The 18,597-nt window shown below is 38.3% G+C and overlaps 1 protein-coding gene across 2 annotated transcripts in view; it reads left to right on the top strand.

Moving 5' to 3' along the window:
- The window catches only part of GPM6A (glycoprotein M6A), a 294,595-nt gene that overhangs the window by 132,381 nt on the left and 143,617 nt on the right, over positions 1-18,597 (top strand). Inside the window, exon 1 of one of the 2 annotated variants that reach the window (XM_021075299.2) lies at positions 10,893-11,321. The exons of the other annotated variant lie outside the window; for it this stretch is intronic. Within the exon in view, the coding sequence (XP_020930958.1) occupies positions 11,285-11,321 (37 nt within the window). The 5' untranslated portion in view covers positions 10,893-11,284. Of the gene's footprint in view, positions 1-10,892; positions 11,322-18,597 lie in introns of those variants that run through there. 2 annotated transcript variants of the gene reach the window in all.

The following is an 18,597-nucleotide window of genomic DNA, read 5'->3' as shown; positions in this document are numbered from 1 at the left end:
AGTTATAAGTGAAATCATATGGTATTTGTCTTTGTCTTTCTGACTTATTTCACTCAGTATGAGAGTCTTTAGTTCTACCCATGTTGCTATAAATGGTATTATGTCATTTCTTTTTATGGCTGAGTAGTATTCAGTTGTATATACATATACCACATCTTCCTAATCCAATCATCTATCGATGGACATTTAAGTTGTTTCCATATCTTGGCTATTGTGAATAGTGCTTCAATGAACATGCGGGTGCATGTGTCTGTGCAAAAGCTTTTCAGTTTGATGAGGTCCCATGGGTTTATTTTTGCTCTAATTTCTATTGCTTTGGGAGACTGACCTGAGAAAATATTCATGAGGTTGATGTCAGAGAGTGTTTTGCCTATGTTTTCTTCTAGGAGTTTGATGGTGTCCTGTCGTATATTTAAGTCTTTCAGCCATTTTGAGTTTATTTTGGTGCATGGTGTGAGGGTGTGTTCTAGTTTCATTGCTTTGCATGCAGCTGTCCAGGTTTCCCAGCAATGCTTGCTGAATAGACTTTCTTTTTCCCATTTTATGTTCTTGCCTCCCTTGTCAAAGATTAATTGACCATAGGTGTCAGGGTTTATTTCCGGGTTCTCTATTCTGTTCCATTGGTCTGTCTGTCTGTTTTGATACCAATACCACACTGTCTTGATGACTATGGCTTTGTAATATTTCTTGAAGTCTGGGAGAGTTATGCCTCCTGCTTGGTTTTTGTTTCTCAGGATTGCTTTGGCGATTCTGGGTCTTTTGTGGCTCCATATAAATGTTTGGATTGTTTGTTCTAGTTCTGTGAAAAACGGCATGGGTAATTTGATAGGGATTGCACTGAATTTGTAGATTGCTTTGGGTACTATGGCCATTTTTACAATACTGATTTTTCCAATCCATGAACATGGACTGTCTTTCCATTTCTTTACATCTTCTTTAATTTCTTTGATTAAAGTTTTATAGTTCTCGGCATATAAGTCCTTTACCTCCTTGGGTATTCTGAGGTATTTGATTTTTTGAGGTGCAATTTTAAAAGGTATTGTGTTTTTGTATTCCTTTTCTAATATTTCATTGCTGGTGTACAGATATGCGACTGATTTCTGAATGTTAATCTTATATCCTGCTATTTTGCTGAATTTGTTGATCAGTTCAAGCAGTTTTTGGGTTGAGTCCGTAGGATTTTCTATGTATAGTATCATGTTGTCTGCATACAGTGACAGTTTTATCTCTTCTCTTCCTATTTGGATGCCTTTTATTTCTTTTGTTTGTCTAATTGCTATGGCTAGGACTTCCAAAACTATGTTGAATAGCAGTGATGAGAGTGGGCATCCCTGTCTTGTTCCAGAGTTGAGTGAGAAGGCTTTCAGCTTTTCTCTCTTGAGTATTATATTTGCTGTGGGTTTGTCATAAATGGCTTTGATTATGTTCAGGAATGTTCGCTCTATACCCACTTTAGCGAGCGTCTTGATCATGAATGGATGTTGGACTTTGTCAAATGTTTTTTCTACATCTATTGAGATGATCATGTGGTTTTTGACTTCTCTTTTGTTAATGTGGTGTATAACGTTGATTGATTTGTGTATGTTGAACCATCCTTGAGAACCTGAGATGAACCCTACCTGGTCACGGTGTATGATCTTTTTGATATGTTGTTGAATTCGGTTGGCTAAGATTTTGTTGAGAATTTTTGCATCTATATTCATCAAAGATATTGGCTGATAGCTTTCTTTTTTGTTGGTATCTTTGTCTGGTTTTGGAATTAGGGTGATGGTGGCATCATAGAATGTCTTTGGGAGTATTCCTTCTTCTTCAACCTTTTGAAAAAGTTTAAGGAGGATGGGCACTAGATCCTCTTAAATATTTGGTAGAATTCACCTGTGAAGCCATCTGGTCCTGAACTTTTATTTGTAGGGAGTGTTTTTATGACTTCTTCAATTTCACTTCTAGTGATTTGTCTGTTCAGTTGGTCTGTTTCTTCTTGATTCAGTTTTGGCAGGCTGTAAGATTCTAGAAAATTGTCCATTTCTTCCAGATTGTCAAACTTGTTGCTGTATAGTTGTTCATAGTATTCTCTTATGGTATTTTGTATTTCTGCAGAATCCATTGCGATTTCTCCTTTTTCATTTCTAATTTTATTTGGGTTCTTTCTCTCCTCTTCTTAGTGAGTCTAGCCAGCGGTTTGTCAATTTTGTTAACCTTTTCAAAGAACCAGCTTTTGGTTTTATTAATTTTCTCTATTGTTTTTTGAAACTCTATTTTATTGATTTCTTTTTTGATCTTTATGATTTCCTTCCTTCTGCTGACTTTAGGGATTTTTTGTTCTTCTTTTTCTAATTCATTTAGGTGGAAGGTTAAGTTGTCAATTTGAGGTCTTTCTTCTTTTTTGAGAAAGGCCTGCATCACTATGAATTTCCCTCTGAGCACTGCTTTCGCAGCATCCCATAGATTTTGAGAGGTTGTGTCTTCATTATCATTTGTCTCGAGGTAATTTTTAATTTCTTTCTTGTTTTCCTCATTGACCCCATGGTTTTTTAGTAGCATGTTGTTTAGTCTCCATGTAGTAGGTTTGTTCTCATTTTTTTTCCTGTGGTTGATTTCTAGTTTCATGCCATTGTGGTCTGAGAAGATACTTGAAATCATTTCTATGCTTCTAAATTTGTTAAGGTTAGCTTTGTGTCCCAATATGTGGTCAATTCTTGAGAATGTTCTATGTGCACTTGAGGAGAATGTGTATTCTGATTTTTTTTTTGGATGTAGTGTCCTGAAGATGTCAATTAAGTCTAACTTTTCTATTGTTTCCTTTAGGATCTCTGTTGCTTTGTTGGTTTTCTGTCTAGAGGACCTGTCCATTGATGTGAGTGAGGTATTAAAGTCTCCTACTATGATTGTATTCCCATCAATTTCTCCCTTTATGTCTGTTAATATTTGTTGTATGTATCTGGGGGCTCCTGTATTTGGGGCATATATGTTGACGATAGTAATATCTTCTTCTTGGATGGATCCCCTAATCATTAAATAGTGTCCTTCTCTGTCTTTCTTTACGTCTTTTGTTTTAAAGTCAATTTTGTCTGATATGAGTATTGCAACTCCTGCTTTCCTGTCATGTCTATTGACATGAAATATTTTTTCCCACCCCTTCACTTTCAATCTATATGTGTTGTTTATGGAGTCATTTCAAGCAATGAAAACAATGAAATTTTGAGAGATTTTATATTCAAATTCTGCTTATTCATAGCTATTGAACTTGTACAAGCTACCTTCTCTAAGTCTCAGTCTTAGGACCTATACATTGGGAACACCACTTATTTTCACGATTTCCAAGAGTTAGTAAGATAAAAATGTGAGCATCATACAGTGGGTGCTCCCAAGTATTTGTTAAGTATTATTGAATAAGAAGAGTTAAACGTGGTACCTGGGAAGCTGGTCACTTCAAAGCAGGTCTGTCCTCAGTCTTACTTCCTGAGGTAAGAAGTTAGGTGAGGGAGGAGCTCCCACTGTGGCTCAGCAGGTTAAAGACCCACCCCTGTCTCTGTGAGGATATGGTTTTTGTCCCTGACCTGGCTTAGTGGGTTAAGGATCCAGTGTTGCCCTAAGCTGTAGCCTTGGTCACAGCTGCAGCTCTGATTCGACCCCTGGCCCAGGAACTCCCATCTGCCGCAGGTGCAGCTGTAAAGAGAAAAATAAAAAGACGGTGAGTGAGAAAAAAAAAAGAACAACTTTTGATTCCTGTTCTCCATGACAGGCTAGGAAAATGCATATTGAAATAGCACCCATATTAAAATGTTAAATAGGAAAAAAAATGTATGAAACTTGGCAAATTCATGTTGTAGACAGATGATATTGAACCTCAGGCAATGAGTGGTGGGAGGAAATAAATTAGTCTTCCCTTGATATTTGCAATGTCAGATCCAGGAGACAGCTTTGCATTCTATCTAGGACAACTGCAGTGAGGTGCTGAATGGTCAGGCCACTCAAGATGGCTATTCTCTTCCTCTCTGTACATCCTCTACCTGACCAGTGCCTACCTTACTTATACCCTAGCACACGACTGATGTTCCTATGTACTTGCACCAGGCCCTGACTATTGATAGCTTATCAAAGGGGTGGTGAGGGGCCTGCCCCTCTGCTGGTTTCCCTGGAAACTAATGAGCCAGTGTGTCATAATTCCTTCTATAACTGGCAATGTCCCTTTCTCCTGGAGAGCAAAGACTGCTGCCACGTCCTGCCCACCTCACACAATGAGGGGGGTGTTGCTCTGGGACCTTGCTTCAAATGTGTAAGGTCTCCCATCCATTAAACTATGGACATCTCTGTTGCTGACTCTGGGATCTTTCTTCACTCTTGAAGCTGCCTAGGCACAGGGCCTTGTAGAGCAGCTGGTGCTCTGGGTGACTTGAGCATTCTTCAGAAAACCATAAAGGACAGTTGCAGATGGATAGATTGTGTGACTGTTGCACAGACTGGGATCAAGGTGTGTTCTCCAGGGTTCATTTAACCTAATACTGTGCACATGGAACAATTGAACTTTTGGGATGTGATGGGCTTATGTTGTTTGAGGGCTTGGCTCTGTCTGTCTTCCTGGAGCCAAGGTCTGTCATGCGAATTGTCCCTATGTCATGGCCAGTACAACTTTCTTGGGAAGGTGTTTTCTGGCTGTTTCTGGTGCTTGAAGAACTTGGGTGTATTTGTCTCTTGTTAATTAATGAAGAGTAGATCACAATCAAAGTCCTCTTGCTCAAGACTAATAATGCCCAAATATCTTCAGGTGTCCAACTCACCAAAAAGGAACAACCCATAACATGGTACACCCCTCTTAGAATGAGGAAAGAAAGTGCCTTATATCTTAATCACTTACTGGCAGAAACCCGTGACTCATTGCCTATATCATAAGTTCCGATGCACTTGGAGAGAGCATTTTGAAAAAAAAATTGTCAATCTGTGACTCGTTTCCTCTTATGAGATGGAGAAGAATGTGTAGGTTCCCTGAGGTGATCTCTGGAAATGTAAGAACAGACTCTGCTATATTTTTTTCATCCATGAAAGGACTAGCAATCTAATGTACAACCACAAAGACCAGAGTGCTTATAATAAAGCTGGAAAAACAGGAATCTGATTTCCCCTCATCATTTCTCTCTGCACCACTTTGTGTAATCAGCTTTTTCAAAGGATTTTTCCCATCATCTGTGTCTGCAGGAACATTCAAAGCAAGATTTAAAGTCAGTATTTCAAAACTCAGAACTTATGACAAGCTTTGCAAGTGTTATGTTTGCCTCCCTTGCTCTGTCATTCTCTCTCTGTCCCTGTCTCTCTCTATTCTTATTTATTTGTTTTTATAGGCTTTCCATTCATAACATCCAATGTGATATGTACGGTTAGGCTTAACTGAGATTTCTAAATTTTTGACCTTTAATTCAAATGAATGGAGCAAAAAAACACAAACTCATCCTTCCGCTAAGGTCTACCTTATGTCTGTTGTCATTAATGTAACACGAAGCCTTTACTCAAAAATGAAGAGATGCTAACATGATGATGCCTTATGACTGTGTTCGGTGCTGAATGACTTAACTTTTTGTGGGGGTTAGATTAGAATTAGAAAGATCAAAATTCAAATCCCAGTTCCTTCATTCACTAGCTGTGTCACCTGCAGAAAGTTGCTGAACCTTTGAAAGCCTTGATTTTGGTTTACAATAAATACTTATAATTGATTCTTCCTATTTTGAAAGGGTAATTTGGTCTCAAGAGTGTTCTGCTTGAAGTTTCTGGTCTGCCCTTAGCATACCCAGTGCTTCTGGCAATAGCACACTCCCTTAGTAAAGGAGACAGGGGGCACGATGAATGATTTTTCCACTTGCCTCTTTACCGTCTGCTTTGTGAAATATCTCTGTTATCATTCAATCATCAACTCCTCAGCCACAGCATTCGTTATATTTGAATATGATGTGTAGCTCCTGGAATTATTGTGAATGATGTTCATACTCCAGAATACTTTGTGCAAGTTGCTAAACATAAAGCATGTTTTAAGCCTTTGGATTTTTTTCATTATTCATTATTAGTATTTCATTCATGCATGCATGCATTCAACAAATATCTGTGGAAAGCTTACTATGGTTCATCTTGTGGGAGGTAGAGAGCCCCTGGCTTGATGGGGCTTGCAGGCTGCAGGCCGGTGGAGAAAATAGAAATAAAATGCAAATGCTGGGGAGTAGCTAGTATGACCTGCCTTGTCCATACTAAAGGTTTATTCTGTGGGTCAGGGAAGGTTTGCCAGGGAACAGTTTGTTTAAGCTGAGATCTGATAAGTGAATAGATCCAGCTTTCTAAGTGTAGAGGGGAAAGCATCTCAGGCAGAAGGAACAGCATTTAAAAATGGACAGTTCTGAGAAATGAGAAGGGATGAGTGCATAGAGGACACTGGTTGGAGGGGGATGGGGGCGCAGTGGTCAGGCTGGAGGGGAGGTGCCTGTGTGCCTGCCATTTTCCCAACCAGTCTCAAGAGGTTGAACTTTATCCTAAGAACATTGGCAAACCCTCCACTAGTGGTAAACAGGGCCATGGCACTGACAGAATTGCAGGCTCAATGGACTCTGAAAACACATCGACAGAGTCTGGAGGGCCAGTCTGTGTGTGAAAGAACCTGTAATTTCTGAAGGTAACTTCTTGGGGAAAACATAACAGTTTCTCATCTTCTCCTTGTTCAGACTCCAGACTTGGGGCATGGGACAGGGCTCAGGAGTCTCTCTGCCTCTCTAGTTAATGTAACTAAGGAAACTAAGGACCCAGACTCAGAACTAGATTTTCCAGCCCAGGGTTCCTGGACATCTTGTCTCATACACCCTCTCCCCCAGTGTGGCCAGATGCTAATCCCTTACAAGTCATCAGGGAGAATAGCTCTCCTTATAAGCACTTTTTTTTTTTTTTTTCTTTTTCTTTTTTACTGTGCCTACAGTGTGGGAAAGTTCCCAGGTCAAGGTTCAAAAGTCAGGGTTCAAACTCATGCTACAGCAGTAACCCAAGCCATAGCAATAACAATACCAGATTCTTAGCTGCTAGGCCACCTGGGAACTCGGCCCTTAAGAGCTTTTGAGTATTGTTTCAACCCTCTAGAAAATCTTTCCCTTCTCCCCTTTTCCACCCCCGCCCTTGTTCCCAGAGTATATCACCTCCTTTGGGTATCAGCTTGGATCAACCTGACCCTCTAGAAGAGCAGGAAAACTTTCCGGACTATCAAAACTAAGTAACGGGTAGGTATGCTTGTGTTAGGCTCATGTTGCAGCCTGGGTATCACTTGTCATGTAGCATTGGATTTCTGACCTGTCTTGAGCTCTTGGCTGTGAGCATCATTCAGGCAGGGAGTTGTCCTTAGTATCCGTCCTGGCTGCAGCAAGTTCCTGTGTGTGTAAGAATGCTAAATAAATATTTGTACATTTAAAGAATGAAAGGAAGCAGGGGTAACGGAACTTCAGTTTAATAAGACTTGTGAAGACTGTGGTCATTCTGTGGATTGACTATGTACATTATAAAACTCCAAAGAATGTTATGCTCCTTTTATTATATACTTAAAACTTCAAGTGCTTGTGGTGGTTTTGATTTTCATTAAGAGATTTTTATGGTAGTCAGTTTCTGACTTCCAGCTTAAGCCAGCAGTCGACATTTTTTTCTGTGTCTGAATATAGGAAGAAACTAACCAAGATGTTTCATTTTTTAAAAAAATAATGATTTTTATTCATTCTTGAGATAGTGTTGGATCTATACCTAAAGCATTTGATGGGAGAAAAAGCAGTTTCCTTTTTTTCGTCTTTTTTTTTTTTTTTTTTTTTTAAATTTTTGGGCCTTGCCTGAGGCAAATGGAGGTTCCCAGGCTAGGGGTTGAATTGGAGCTATAGCCGCTGGCCTATGCAACAGCCACAGTAACACCAGATCCGAGCCGTGTCTACAACCTACACCATAGCTCATGGCAACACCAGATCCTTAAACCACTGAGCAAGACCAGGGATCCAACCTGCGTCTTCATGGATACTAGTCAGATTCATTTCCGCTGAGCCACAACAGGAACTCTGAAAAAGCAGTTTCTAAACAGTGCTATGCCTGGCCTGTGTACTATATACTTGGTTGGGATAGTCATATATCCACATGTCCTTTTTTCCACATGTCTGACACAAGAGCCTTGAACACCTTTCCCCATTTTTTTCAGTTGATACTATATTTGGAACCATCAGCCTCTTGTTTAATCTGTAACCCTGTTTATTTGACTATACTTTGAACATTGTATCACAAAGACGACTGACATATAATAGAGGGATATGGAGATATTTTCTTGGTTTATATAACAAGATGTTTACAAAGATCAAGTGAAGTGTTAAAGAACCAGTTAGCTCCAAATTAAGGTGAAGAGAAGGACTCACAGTGGGTTTAGAGTTTGACTTTTTAAATTTTTTATTGAGGTCATTGATTTATAGTATTACGTAAGTTTAATGTTACTACCTTATATTTCTACTTCCGTATACACTACTGTGTGCTCACCACCAGAAATTTCTTTTCCATCTGTCATCAAGCAGTTGATCCCCTTTGCCCATTTTGCCCTCCCTTCCCCTTCTCCTCCTCTCTGCTTCCCCTCTGGTATCCACTGCTCCCTTCTGTGTATCCACGTGTTTGTTTTTGTGTGGTTTGGCTTGTTCTTTCATTTTCTTTTTTTATTTGTTTGTTTAGTTCTTATATTCCATATATGAGTGAAATTATACAGTGTTTATCTTTCTCCACCCAACTTATTTCATGTAGCTTAATACCCTCAAGGTCCATTAAAAAATGGCAAGATCTCATCTTTTTTTATGGCCAAATACTAGTCCACTAAATATGTATGTATATCACATCTTCTTCTTCTGCTCACCCATTGGTGGGCGCTTAGGTTCTTCACATATCTTGGCTACTGTAAATACAGCTATGAGGAATGTAGGGGTGGATGTAGCTTTTTGAACTAGTGTTTTTTTGTCCTTCAGATAAATACTTAGAAATGGAATTGCTTGGATCACATGGTTTCTGGCTCTGCTGTAAAGTTTCCAGAAGGAAAGGAGTTATAGTAACTTTTCCATTCATCTTGCCCAATGAGTATTTTTTAAATTTCCTTTTCATTTCTCCTTCACTCTTTCCCTTGGGGCACCTGGTGGGACAGAGCTGTGAACTGAGGCTGGTTTGTGGAGGTGCTGAAGACACTTTAATGGGGTAATGTGGTCAGGACAAGTGACCTCCAGCTTCAGAGCTTTACACGAGGACTTGCTGATGTGGGATCTAAGACTTACTTGGTTGTTTCCTGGTCCAGCCTCCCCAACATAAAATGGGAGGGAGGAAAGAACACTCCCCCTCATTGTTTTGCAAGTAGGTTCATGCATGGAACCTGTTTGTAGATTGTAAGTGCTCCAAACACTTAAAGTGGCTTTATTCCTTCTGTCGCTATTACTCCTCATGATTTGTTTCACTGATGGTTCCTGTGGTATGAAATGAATAGAGAATCTTCGTGAGAAGTAATGCTCCATGCTGACTGGAATATATGCCATGTTCTGCCGGCCTGGGGAACAGTGGCTACAGAGATGCTGCCAAGATTCAGCTCCTTGGTTTCTCTCATGTCTTCCTTCTTTCAATCCCTGCCCTGAGCAAGTGGCTCTCTCACGAACCCTTGAACACAGATTGAAACGTATCCAGAGGGATAGGCTTTTTATTTATTTGAATTATATTTACCTTTGGGTTCAGGTCGTTTGACCGGAGAAAATAAATAGCAGGTGAGTGTAGAAGGGAAAAAGCTAAACATTCTTTGATGAAAGATCAAGAGAAATAAAGTGGAATGTTGTAGGACACTTGCCTTTTCTCTCAATAGTTGCTTTTGTGATGGTTTTGAGGGTGTGGTGCTTTGGAACGTGCTGCTGACCCACTTTTTAAAAATGCATGTGGAGTATAAGTGATAATGCAGGAAACATACACTGTAGGTGGTGAGGATGTGAATTATTTTTCATTAAAGGTGAGGGATTACAGTTGTCTGTGCGTGTACACATGAGTGTGTGTTTCTCTGTGCGCCTGCTTATTTAGAGGTAGAGACAGAGACTGATCCTCCTTCCTTTATCTTCCAGGCAATGTTTATTTCCCCTCGAAAGAGCTACTGTTTATTTTCTGACTATACCTTTTGTGAAGTATTGAGGCTCTGGGATCATGTCCTATCCCTCAGCAGGCTGAAGTACAAATGCTATATTATTGCCAGACTGCAGCGTTGTGATTTGCATTCCAAATCAGACTGCAGAATCCCATATTAAATCCCTTATCCTCTTGTTTCTTATCTCGAATTTGTTCCTCCTCCTGCCCCAATAAAGACCCTTGAGACAATTCTCTTTCAAGAGATTCCCATTTAAAGTCAGCAGTTGCCCTGGGTAAAGATCCTGACACTGTCTTAGAAAGACAGCCAAAAATTTCAGGGTTTTTCCTCCCTTTCCTTTAAGAGCCTCATGGCACTGAAGTAAAATTGTGACTTAAAATATATCTTTCAGGCTTCAAGGTTGGTACTCATTTTGTCTTTGAAAACCACAATTCTCTATCTTTTTAAATCCGAGAGATGTGAGCTTCCAAATCCTCAATCTGTGATAACCTTTTACAGATAAACCCTGAAACTGCATAATTGCCTTCCTTCTCAGCACTTTTAAATCAAATTAACCAGCTACTTGGGCAGGAGAGCAAAGGAAAACGCAGTTTTGCAAGGATCAGGCTGCAGCATCAAGAATCTGGGCTTTCCCACTCTGGTGGCAGAGAGGGGGACTTGGGGGCTGGTGGTCTGCTTCCTGTCTCGAGGACACCCCTCCATCTGTTCCCAGCTCAGCCCGGTTCCAATTTAAAGCCCAGATTTCAATACAACCCTCAATTTCTTTTCCCCATTTGAAATGCAAAGCAAGCCTTGTGACTCTTAGAGCCTCCGCCGCTGGGATTCGGACCAAATTTCCCCCCAAAAGTCTTGGGCTCTGTGCTTGAATACCTGCTTACAGTGGTACACAATGAGCAGCTTTGAGGAGAAAAATTGATAATCTTCACGGAAGAGTAATTTGAATGAAATTGCACTTGACAGCCCGTCTCCAAGCAAACAAGAGGCGCGAGGGAGCCTGAACTAAGCTCCCAGGACTTACCCACGCCACTGCTGGGGGAGCTTCCCAGGGAGGAAAACAAAACAAAACAAAAAAAACCCTCTCATTTTTCCTACATCTAATTGAGCTTTTGATTAATTCCGTGTACCAGCTTCTCCTGAAGAAAGGTAGCCATGGAAGAGAACATGGAAGAGGGGCAGACTCAGAAAGGTACTGTGCTGGAAAGCGTTTATTGTAACCAAGTAATTATTTTGCAGTTTCCGTGTTTGCTTTAGACACTTGCCAGGAAGGGTAATGAATGTTTCTCTTAGAAGGCGTTTTTTTGTTTCCCCTTTCCTCTGTCCACCACTTGCAGTAATGTCTGGCATGAGTGTTGTCACTATTGCAAATCTTTCAGATATAAGTGGCCAGAGGCACAGTTGAGTATTAGTGATAAGAGCATTGTGATATTGTTGTAAGCCATTCCTTAGACCTGTCTTTGTTAATCTTCATTTATTTCATGTTTTCACACTAGTCAAGCTGGGTCAAGGGGATTACTGGTGTGAGCCACAAATGCAATACTGGGAGCTGGTTATGGTTAAAAATCTGGTGATGTAACCATTGCCAATACCTTTGCATGGATGTTGGATAGAACAAAGACCGAGAGTATTTATTATATTTTCTGTGGTGCACCATTTTAAAAACTCCTTCTTTCTCTGCATGGATGCAGTTAGTTTTAATAGAGATGGATGGAGCAAAGGTTCATACATTTTCAAAGTGTACCGTGACGTTAAGGTTTTCATTTCTATAGAGCTGATTGTCATCCACCTCTGAGTAATAAATGTCAAGGATATTTTCTGATGTGTTTTCTAAGCCTGTTAGGTACATGTGGCTGTATAAGTAAAAGTGGAATTGTCATTTTTTATAGGTTGAAAATGGCCAAATATTGTCCATTTTAAATGATTCAAACACTCTAGAATTTGTGTGTGTGTCAAGTGGTAGCTCTGGAGGGAGCTGTAGCTTTCACCCCAGAATTGGCAGCGTTTTTTCTCATGTCTGTTCAAGGCTTATGTAATGTTATAGAAAATGCTCTTGTGTTCTTAGGATGGAAATAGTAACCCAGGTAATACTACTTAAAGGTAATATTTAAGAGTAGTATGGAAAAGATTCAGCCATCAAATTTGATTTCAAATATATATAAATGCATTATTTTGGAAAACTATATTTTACATAATAAAATAGGTTGGAAGCATAGTTTTTCATTATTTTGAACCATTCAGCTTTGCTGGGTCTTTTATCACACACACACCTACGCACACTCATATATACATATATATATATGAGACCAGTGACATTAAATAAGTTAAGATTTTTATATAAGCAATAGAGGAAGACAATAGATAAACCAGTGCCCAAATTTTAGATAGTGGCACACTTGATAATGATACTCCATAACAGAAATACAATAATCTACATAGGTATAATATAATGGATCTTTTTTTTAATTAAAAAAGCCCCTCAACCGCCTTTATTTTAGGAGCAAATAGCTAAGTGGTCATCGACGATATGAGATGGCAAATTTTCACGGTAATTTTCATCCTTGAAAGGCATCTCAGTTGACTATTTTATTTTAGGAATAAAATATTTTAATATCTTTTTTAGCACCTAAGAAGATTGCTTTTTGGCCAGCCAACCTGTTTAAGGAAATATAAGCTCATCATTTTAACTAGAGAAATGATATTCATTTCACTAAATAAAAACATGAGATAAATCATGGACTGTGGTAACAGGTTGACTCTGTCTGATTATGCCTTGGTAGGTGCAGGAACCAAGAAAAATGATGTAATTAGTTGTGATTTTTTTTTTCTCCAGTAACACTGAAAATCTTTCCTTCATTGGGGTTGGGGTAGCGGTGATGTCATGATCATCTCTACCTGTTCCAGTGGGTTCTTTTTATCAGAGATGTGCATACTCTGATAAGGAACAGCAATGGAAAACAATTTTTTTGAAATTAAAAGTTGTATAATAACAGATATAGAAAGATATATAAGTAATTTACCTGTGATTAGGCCTCTTGTTTTTTTTCTTAAAGAGAAGATTTAATTATCTTCATTCCTGATCTATTCCTTTCAACTATGCCTATCACACCTTTTCTATGTAAGAATGTTGTTAGAAAGTTATATCTGAATGTAAATGATGCCCTCTCTAGTTGTGCAGGGGCAGGAAGCAATGTGATGGGATCTAAGTTCATGGAGCTACTGGGCAAGCAGGTAAAATCATTAGAGATTTTTTCAAGAGTTTAGGTGGACGCATTTACGGATCCATCCACTTAAAGGAAGGCATACTTTGCATTAACCCTTATCCTATTTTCTTTAAATTGCATAGGATTTTCTTAAATAATAATTCCGCTATAACAGAATTCTCTCTCATTTAAAAGATGCTCTCCTGTTCCTGCTTACAACTTAAATCTATCTTTCCCTATTACAGACTTAAAGGACTTAAATTCATGTCAGTATTTACTCATGTCACCTGCCAGATTCAAGTAGCCTATAAAATGGAAGCCAGTGTTTTTATAAACATATTTGAAAAAAAAAATAGTAGAGTTGATATTTAAGGACTTAAAAATCTTCTGTAAGAAATATATTTTTCTTCAAAATGAGATCTCCCCCACTTACTCTGTAAAAGGCAATTGAAAGCAGCCCTATAACATTTATGCTAATTTAACTATTTGTGTTCAGCTTGGGAGAGAGGATAGTAACAATGAGGGTGACTTCATCAGCTGTTCTACTCAGTGAGCCTGGGCCTTGGTGTGGAACTGAAATGGGGGTTCATGTTGACCACCCTCCCAAAAGGGGGGGTATCTCTTTGTGTTGAGTGGGAGTCTAGTGTTTTTAGGAAACAGGATTTTTGTAAAACATGCCCTTTCAATGAAAGTAAATCACTTTATCTTGTGTTCAACCCAATGCAGCAGTGTTCTGGTATTGGACAAAAAAAGAAAAAAGAAAAAGAATGGAAGAAAAGAGACTGTTTTGACCTTGGCCCTTTGGTACAGCCGTGATAACCCAGCATCACTGTCATGAAAAATTGAGATACATTGTCACCAAATCCAGCAACAGGGGCTTCAGTTACTGTAGAGAGTTGAGCAAAGGGCATGAAAAGATTTTTTTTACAAAGATTTAAAAGGTATACATTTGTGACTTATAGATATGTAGCTATGTCTTGAACTTTTGCCCAATCCTATGGGAAGAGATGTAAATGATTTGAGGCCATCTGATCATTAGTAAATTAGTGAATGTGTATTCATATGGCCAGTCAAGTGGGTGGCCATGACTTTGTAGATAACCTCAATGAACACGCTACTGAATTAGGAGAGATCATATTAAGAAATGTTCTAATCACTGATGAATCAATAATCATTGATAACATTATAGAGAGATAAAAAGAAAATACCAATGAATAGGAAGAGCTAGCAAGTTGGAATCTTCATAGATTGGCTGAACTGTTCCAAATGGCAAAAAACCTGATTGATTTAACTTCTGAACAGGAACATCAATGAAACGAAGCCGCCTCGAAATTACCCTTTAGGTACCAGAAGTGTTTGATCAACTCAAAAGATAATAGCCTCGAGGTGGTTACTCACGTGTTTTCCTCGCATAATTAACTGGCAGCATATGGATCTACGCTGTCAACTTCTCAAGGTGAACAGAGTCCACCACTGACTTCCTCTGAGAATCAATCCTTGGTGATCCTCAAGGCCTGGGTCAGTGGAGGACATAGAAGATGAAATTTGGAGTGAACAGCCCAGCTTCATCATCTGAGCCCCCATCACATGGCCACTGTTAAATGTTCCTCATTCATCCTAAAGCCATCACCACTAACTTATGTGTCATGTCATCATCTCCTTCACTTATTAAAACCAGCAAGAATATCTCAGTGAAAGAACAGTACACAGATCTATTTCCCCCTGTTCAGTTACAATGTCTTTCTCATATTGAGCAATACTGTACAATTCTGATTGACACATCTGCTCATAATTATATACTTTACATTCCACATTTATACACATGTATCACTATAATGGATACACACATATCACAAAAGCATATATCATATTTATGAGCTGAAAAAATCATGTCAATTTTTTTTAACTAAAAAATTTGCCTTGCAAGATAACTTTGGAGTCTATCCCTTCCTTAGGCAGACATCATCCCTGAAGAGGAGACACCACTGTCATCAGTGAGAGGAGAGGTAGCTTTGGCTCTGGGATACTAGATGATATTGGTCAACCTAAATTACCCTGTGATTTCAGTGCCAGACAGTGGCCTAGGGACTTTTCAGAAATTAACTCATTGACTCTTGACGATGACCCTTGGTAGTGCTAATATTGAGAAAACTCAAAATCAAATAGGTTAATTAACTTGACCAAAGTCTTGTAGTAGTGAGTAGTATAGCTGGGGTTCAATATGGTCAGACAGAGGCCAGGGTCTGACTTTCAACTACACTCTGCACTGCATTCGAGGTCAGTGTGGCCTGCCTGCCACACCCCCTTCCAGGTGACTCTGCTTCAGCCGTGCACTTTGACTGCACTTGTCAGCTGGGCTCCATAGAGCAGGGCTTTTTAACCAGATGTGGACAGCTTCGTCAAGGGCAACTAATTCCCTGGTGATCCTGCAATCCATGACCTGTAAATCTGGACTCTGAAAAGGTGGTGCTTTCTTGAGGTTGTGAGATGATTCTTGGTGTGTTCTGAGGGTCTCTTTACCCCTCCATGTATCTGTAGTGTTTTGCTACTCATCTCTCAGATAATCTGAGTAAGCCTCTGTTCTTTGCAATCACAAAACCTCTAAATAAAGCAAATGTTCAGATACTTTTAGGAATCTGATATAGACTAAATGTGAAGAAATTGCCCTTAAGTTTAACCTGCTAGGTGGCAACTGAACCAAACATATATTTACTGCATACTTAAGTGTCAACTTGTCAACTCCTCTTTAAAACCCATCCTAGGTGATTCTGAATTTTTACCTCACCAATATTTTACTTTTATAATTTGAATAATTAGTTCACCCTAAAACTTACTAGTAAGCATTGGTAGTAAAATATTTTGAGAATTATTGCAAGAGAAATTAAGAACCCAAATGAGTTAGCATCTGCTTTATTATTAGAATTAGAATGTGTAATAGTGTTCCATTTTGAAACCCATAGTCCAGTAGCTAGGGAAATAACAACAATATCCAAAACCTTCAAACAGTCCTGGAAATGAAAGAATTAATTAGCCTCCTTTTGCATTTTGGATGTCAGCTTCTTGTAGACCCATGAAAATGGAAATTTGTCATTTGTCTAGTTCCAAGTGGATAAACTTCATCTCAACAGGCATTGTCAGGTACCATCTCAGCATTTGGGCAACAAAACTAGAAGAAGCTTAGAGATTCAGATTTTTGTAAAGCACTTGGGAAAACTCCATCCTCTCATTGGACGTATGTGCCTTTACTATTGTTTGCTGTACTTTAAGAAATTAACTCCATTTTGTTATCAAATATAGAAGACACCTGTCAGTGGGGAAAATTAGGTATACTTTTCATAAAATTTAGCAATTTTCCCAGAATGTCTGCATTGCCCTGGTTATTATGACTTCTGTAGTTTAGATTTAATGTTTTAGAATACTGCCATCTTATATTTCCATTGGATCCATTGCTAGTTATGTTTTTTATAACTGTGGTGCTGTTTGTCTCTGTGACCCAAATGCTCGATAACCTAAGTTCCACCATCTTGTTAGGATAAAGTATATTTTTCAGTTTTTTCTTTGTTTGTTTTTGTTTTTTTAGCCATATCATTGGAATGAGAATATTCACCTTTTAAAATGTAAGTTCTTGATATAGTTTCTTCGTTAACTCCTTGAGCAGAAACTGAATTTTAAACATTTAAGGAAACTGAGAAGAATGGTACTGTGGACTGAGATGCTGATACAGAATGTATGCAGAGTGATAACTTCAAAATAGTTCTTAGGAAGTAATTATTCTTTAATCTCAAAGGCAATGGCGCATGTGGGAATCATAGAAATCAGAGGATGAATTCTAGTTTGTTAATTTTGGCCTCCATCTTCCTCTACCCATAAGCTCTACCCCTCTGCCCCTGTGCAAAATATTTGATAATTTTCTTTTTCATACACTGAAGGCAGACTGCCTGGCTTAATTTCAAAATCCTTTGGATAGCATTCATACTAACAGGTGGCACAGCTGTGGATTAGCTGACATTATACAAATAATTCACATTTTCCCATGTGATCTCTATTCAAATTGTGACCATTGTCTTAGATATCCTTAATCTGAAAGAAACTTCCTTTGCTGTTCTGTGAAAATACAGGGAAAGAAAAACAGAAGATAACTGATTGTTTCTCTCAACTTGTGAGTGGGAAATTTAATTTTGGTCACAGATGAAAGTCTATTTTATTGGGGTCTGTTTATAGAGGTTGCTGGGGAATTAAGTTACAATATGAGAAAATCCAAGATCAGAGAAAAAAGGAAGGAGGCCTGTTGGCTTTTAAGTTATGTGTGTTCTTAAAGTATTAAGTCCATCAACATGTCAGAACATTACTGCTGGGTATAACCAGAAGGATTTCCAAAAGAGAGAAAGAAATTTTGGCACACTGTTTAAATTGCTTAATGTTTTCGGACTTAAATTTCTATTATATGAGAAAAAATAATCTTTTAGTACATTTACCCCTACAAAAGAAAAGGTGGAATCGATCCTAAGAATGATTTTAGGAATATAAATCGTATTGTTCACATTGCCTCATACCATGGAGCATGCGTGCTTTTACTTTATCCTCAAGTAAAGCTGAGGCAATCAAAAATTTTGTTTATTGTCATTTTCCACAACGGCAATAATAGAAATTTCAATAGAGGTTTTGGCAATTGTTTTCCTTTTTAATGCAATTTTTCTCTATTAGAAAGGTCCTTTGATGAATTAGTTACTCTTTCTTAACATAAAATGTAGAAGAAAACCTTTATAATTGTTTATATTCTTTTATTGTTATTTGATGTAAAAAAATTCTAGTAATCAAAGAAATGGTCCATGATCAAATTCCTTTCTATGAAAACTTAGCCATTTTTTTTGTATCTTTGAGACATTTCTTCACATGTCCTGTGTCAGTGGATATATATTTTCATTTGTAATAATCTGTACATCAGTTTTGCACTTCAGTATAATGATTGCACACCTGAAACATAGCTAGCTGCCCTACTAACATGATTCATTTTTCATGGAAAAATACTATAATAGCTAATATTCAATAATCAAGGCACTGTCCTTAGCATTTCATATTGAGTATCCAATGTCAAAAAGTATATGTTAACATTAATGATAAAACCATATAGGTTATAGTTTTCTTGTCAAATTTCAAAGGTTCTTTGATTTTATGGACACTATTTAGTCAATGACTATTTAGTTCAACTCTTGAGGAAACTGGAATAAAACCTTACACAAATATCCAGAGAATAAAGAGAATTTT

The sequence above is a fragment of the Sus scrofa genome, chromosome 15, assembly GCF_054392235.1.
Source record: "Sus scrofa isolate SSC_HxYL_T2T_F1_AM1 chromosome 15, Sscrofa_HxYL_maternal_Yorkshire_Landrace_v2.0, whole genome shotgun sequence".
Lineage (NCBI taxonomy): Eukaryota > Metazoa > Chordata > Mammalia > Artiodactyla > Suidae > Sus > Sus scrofa.
The sequence above is the reverse complement of the archived record's forward strand: the minus strand, read 5'-3'. Positions and strand labels throughout refer to the sequence as shown.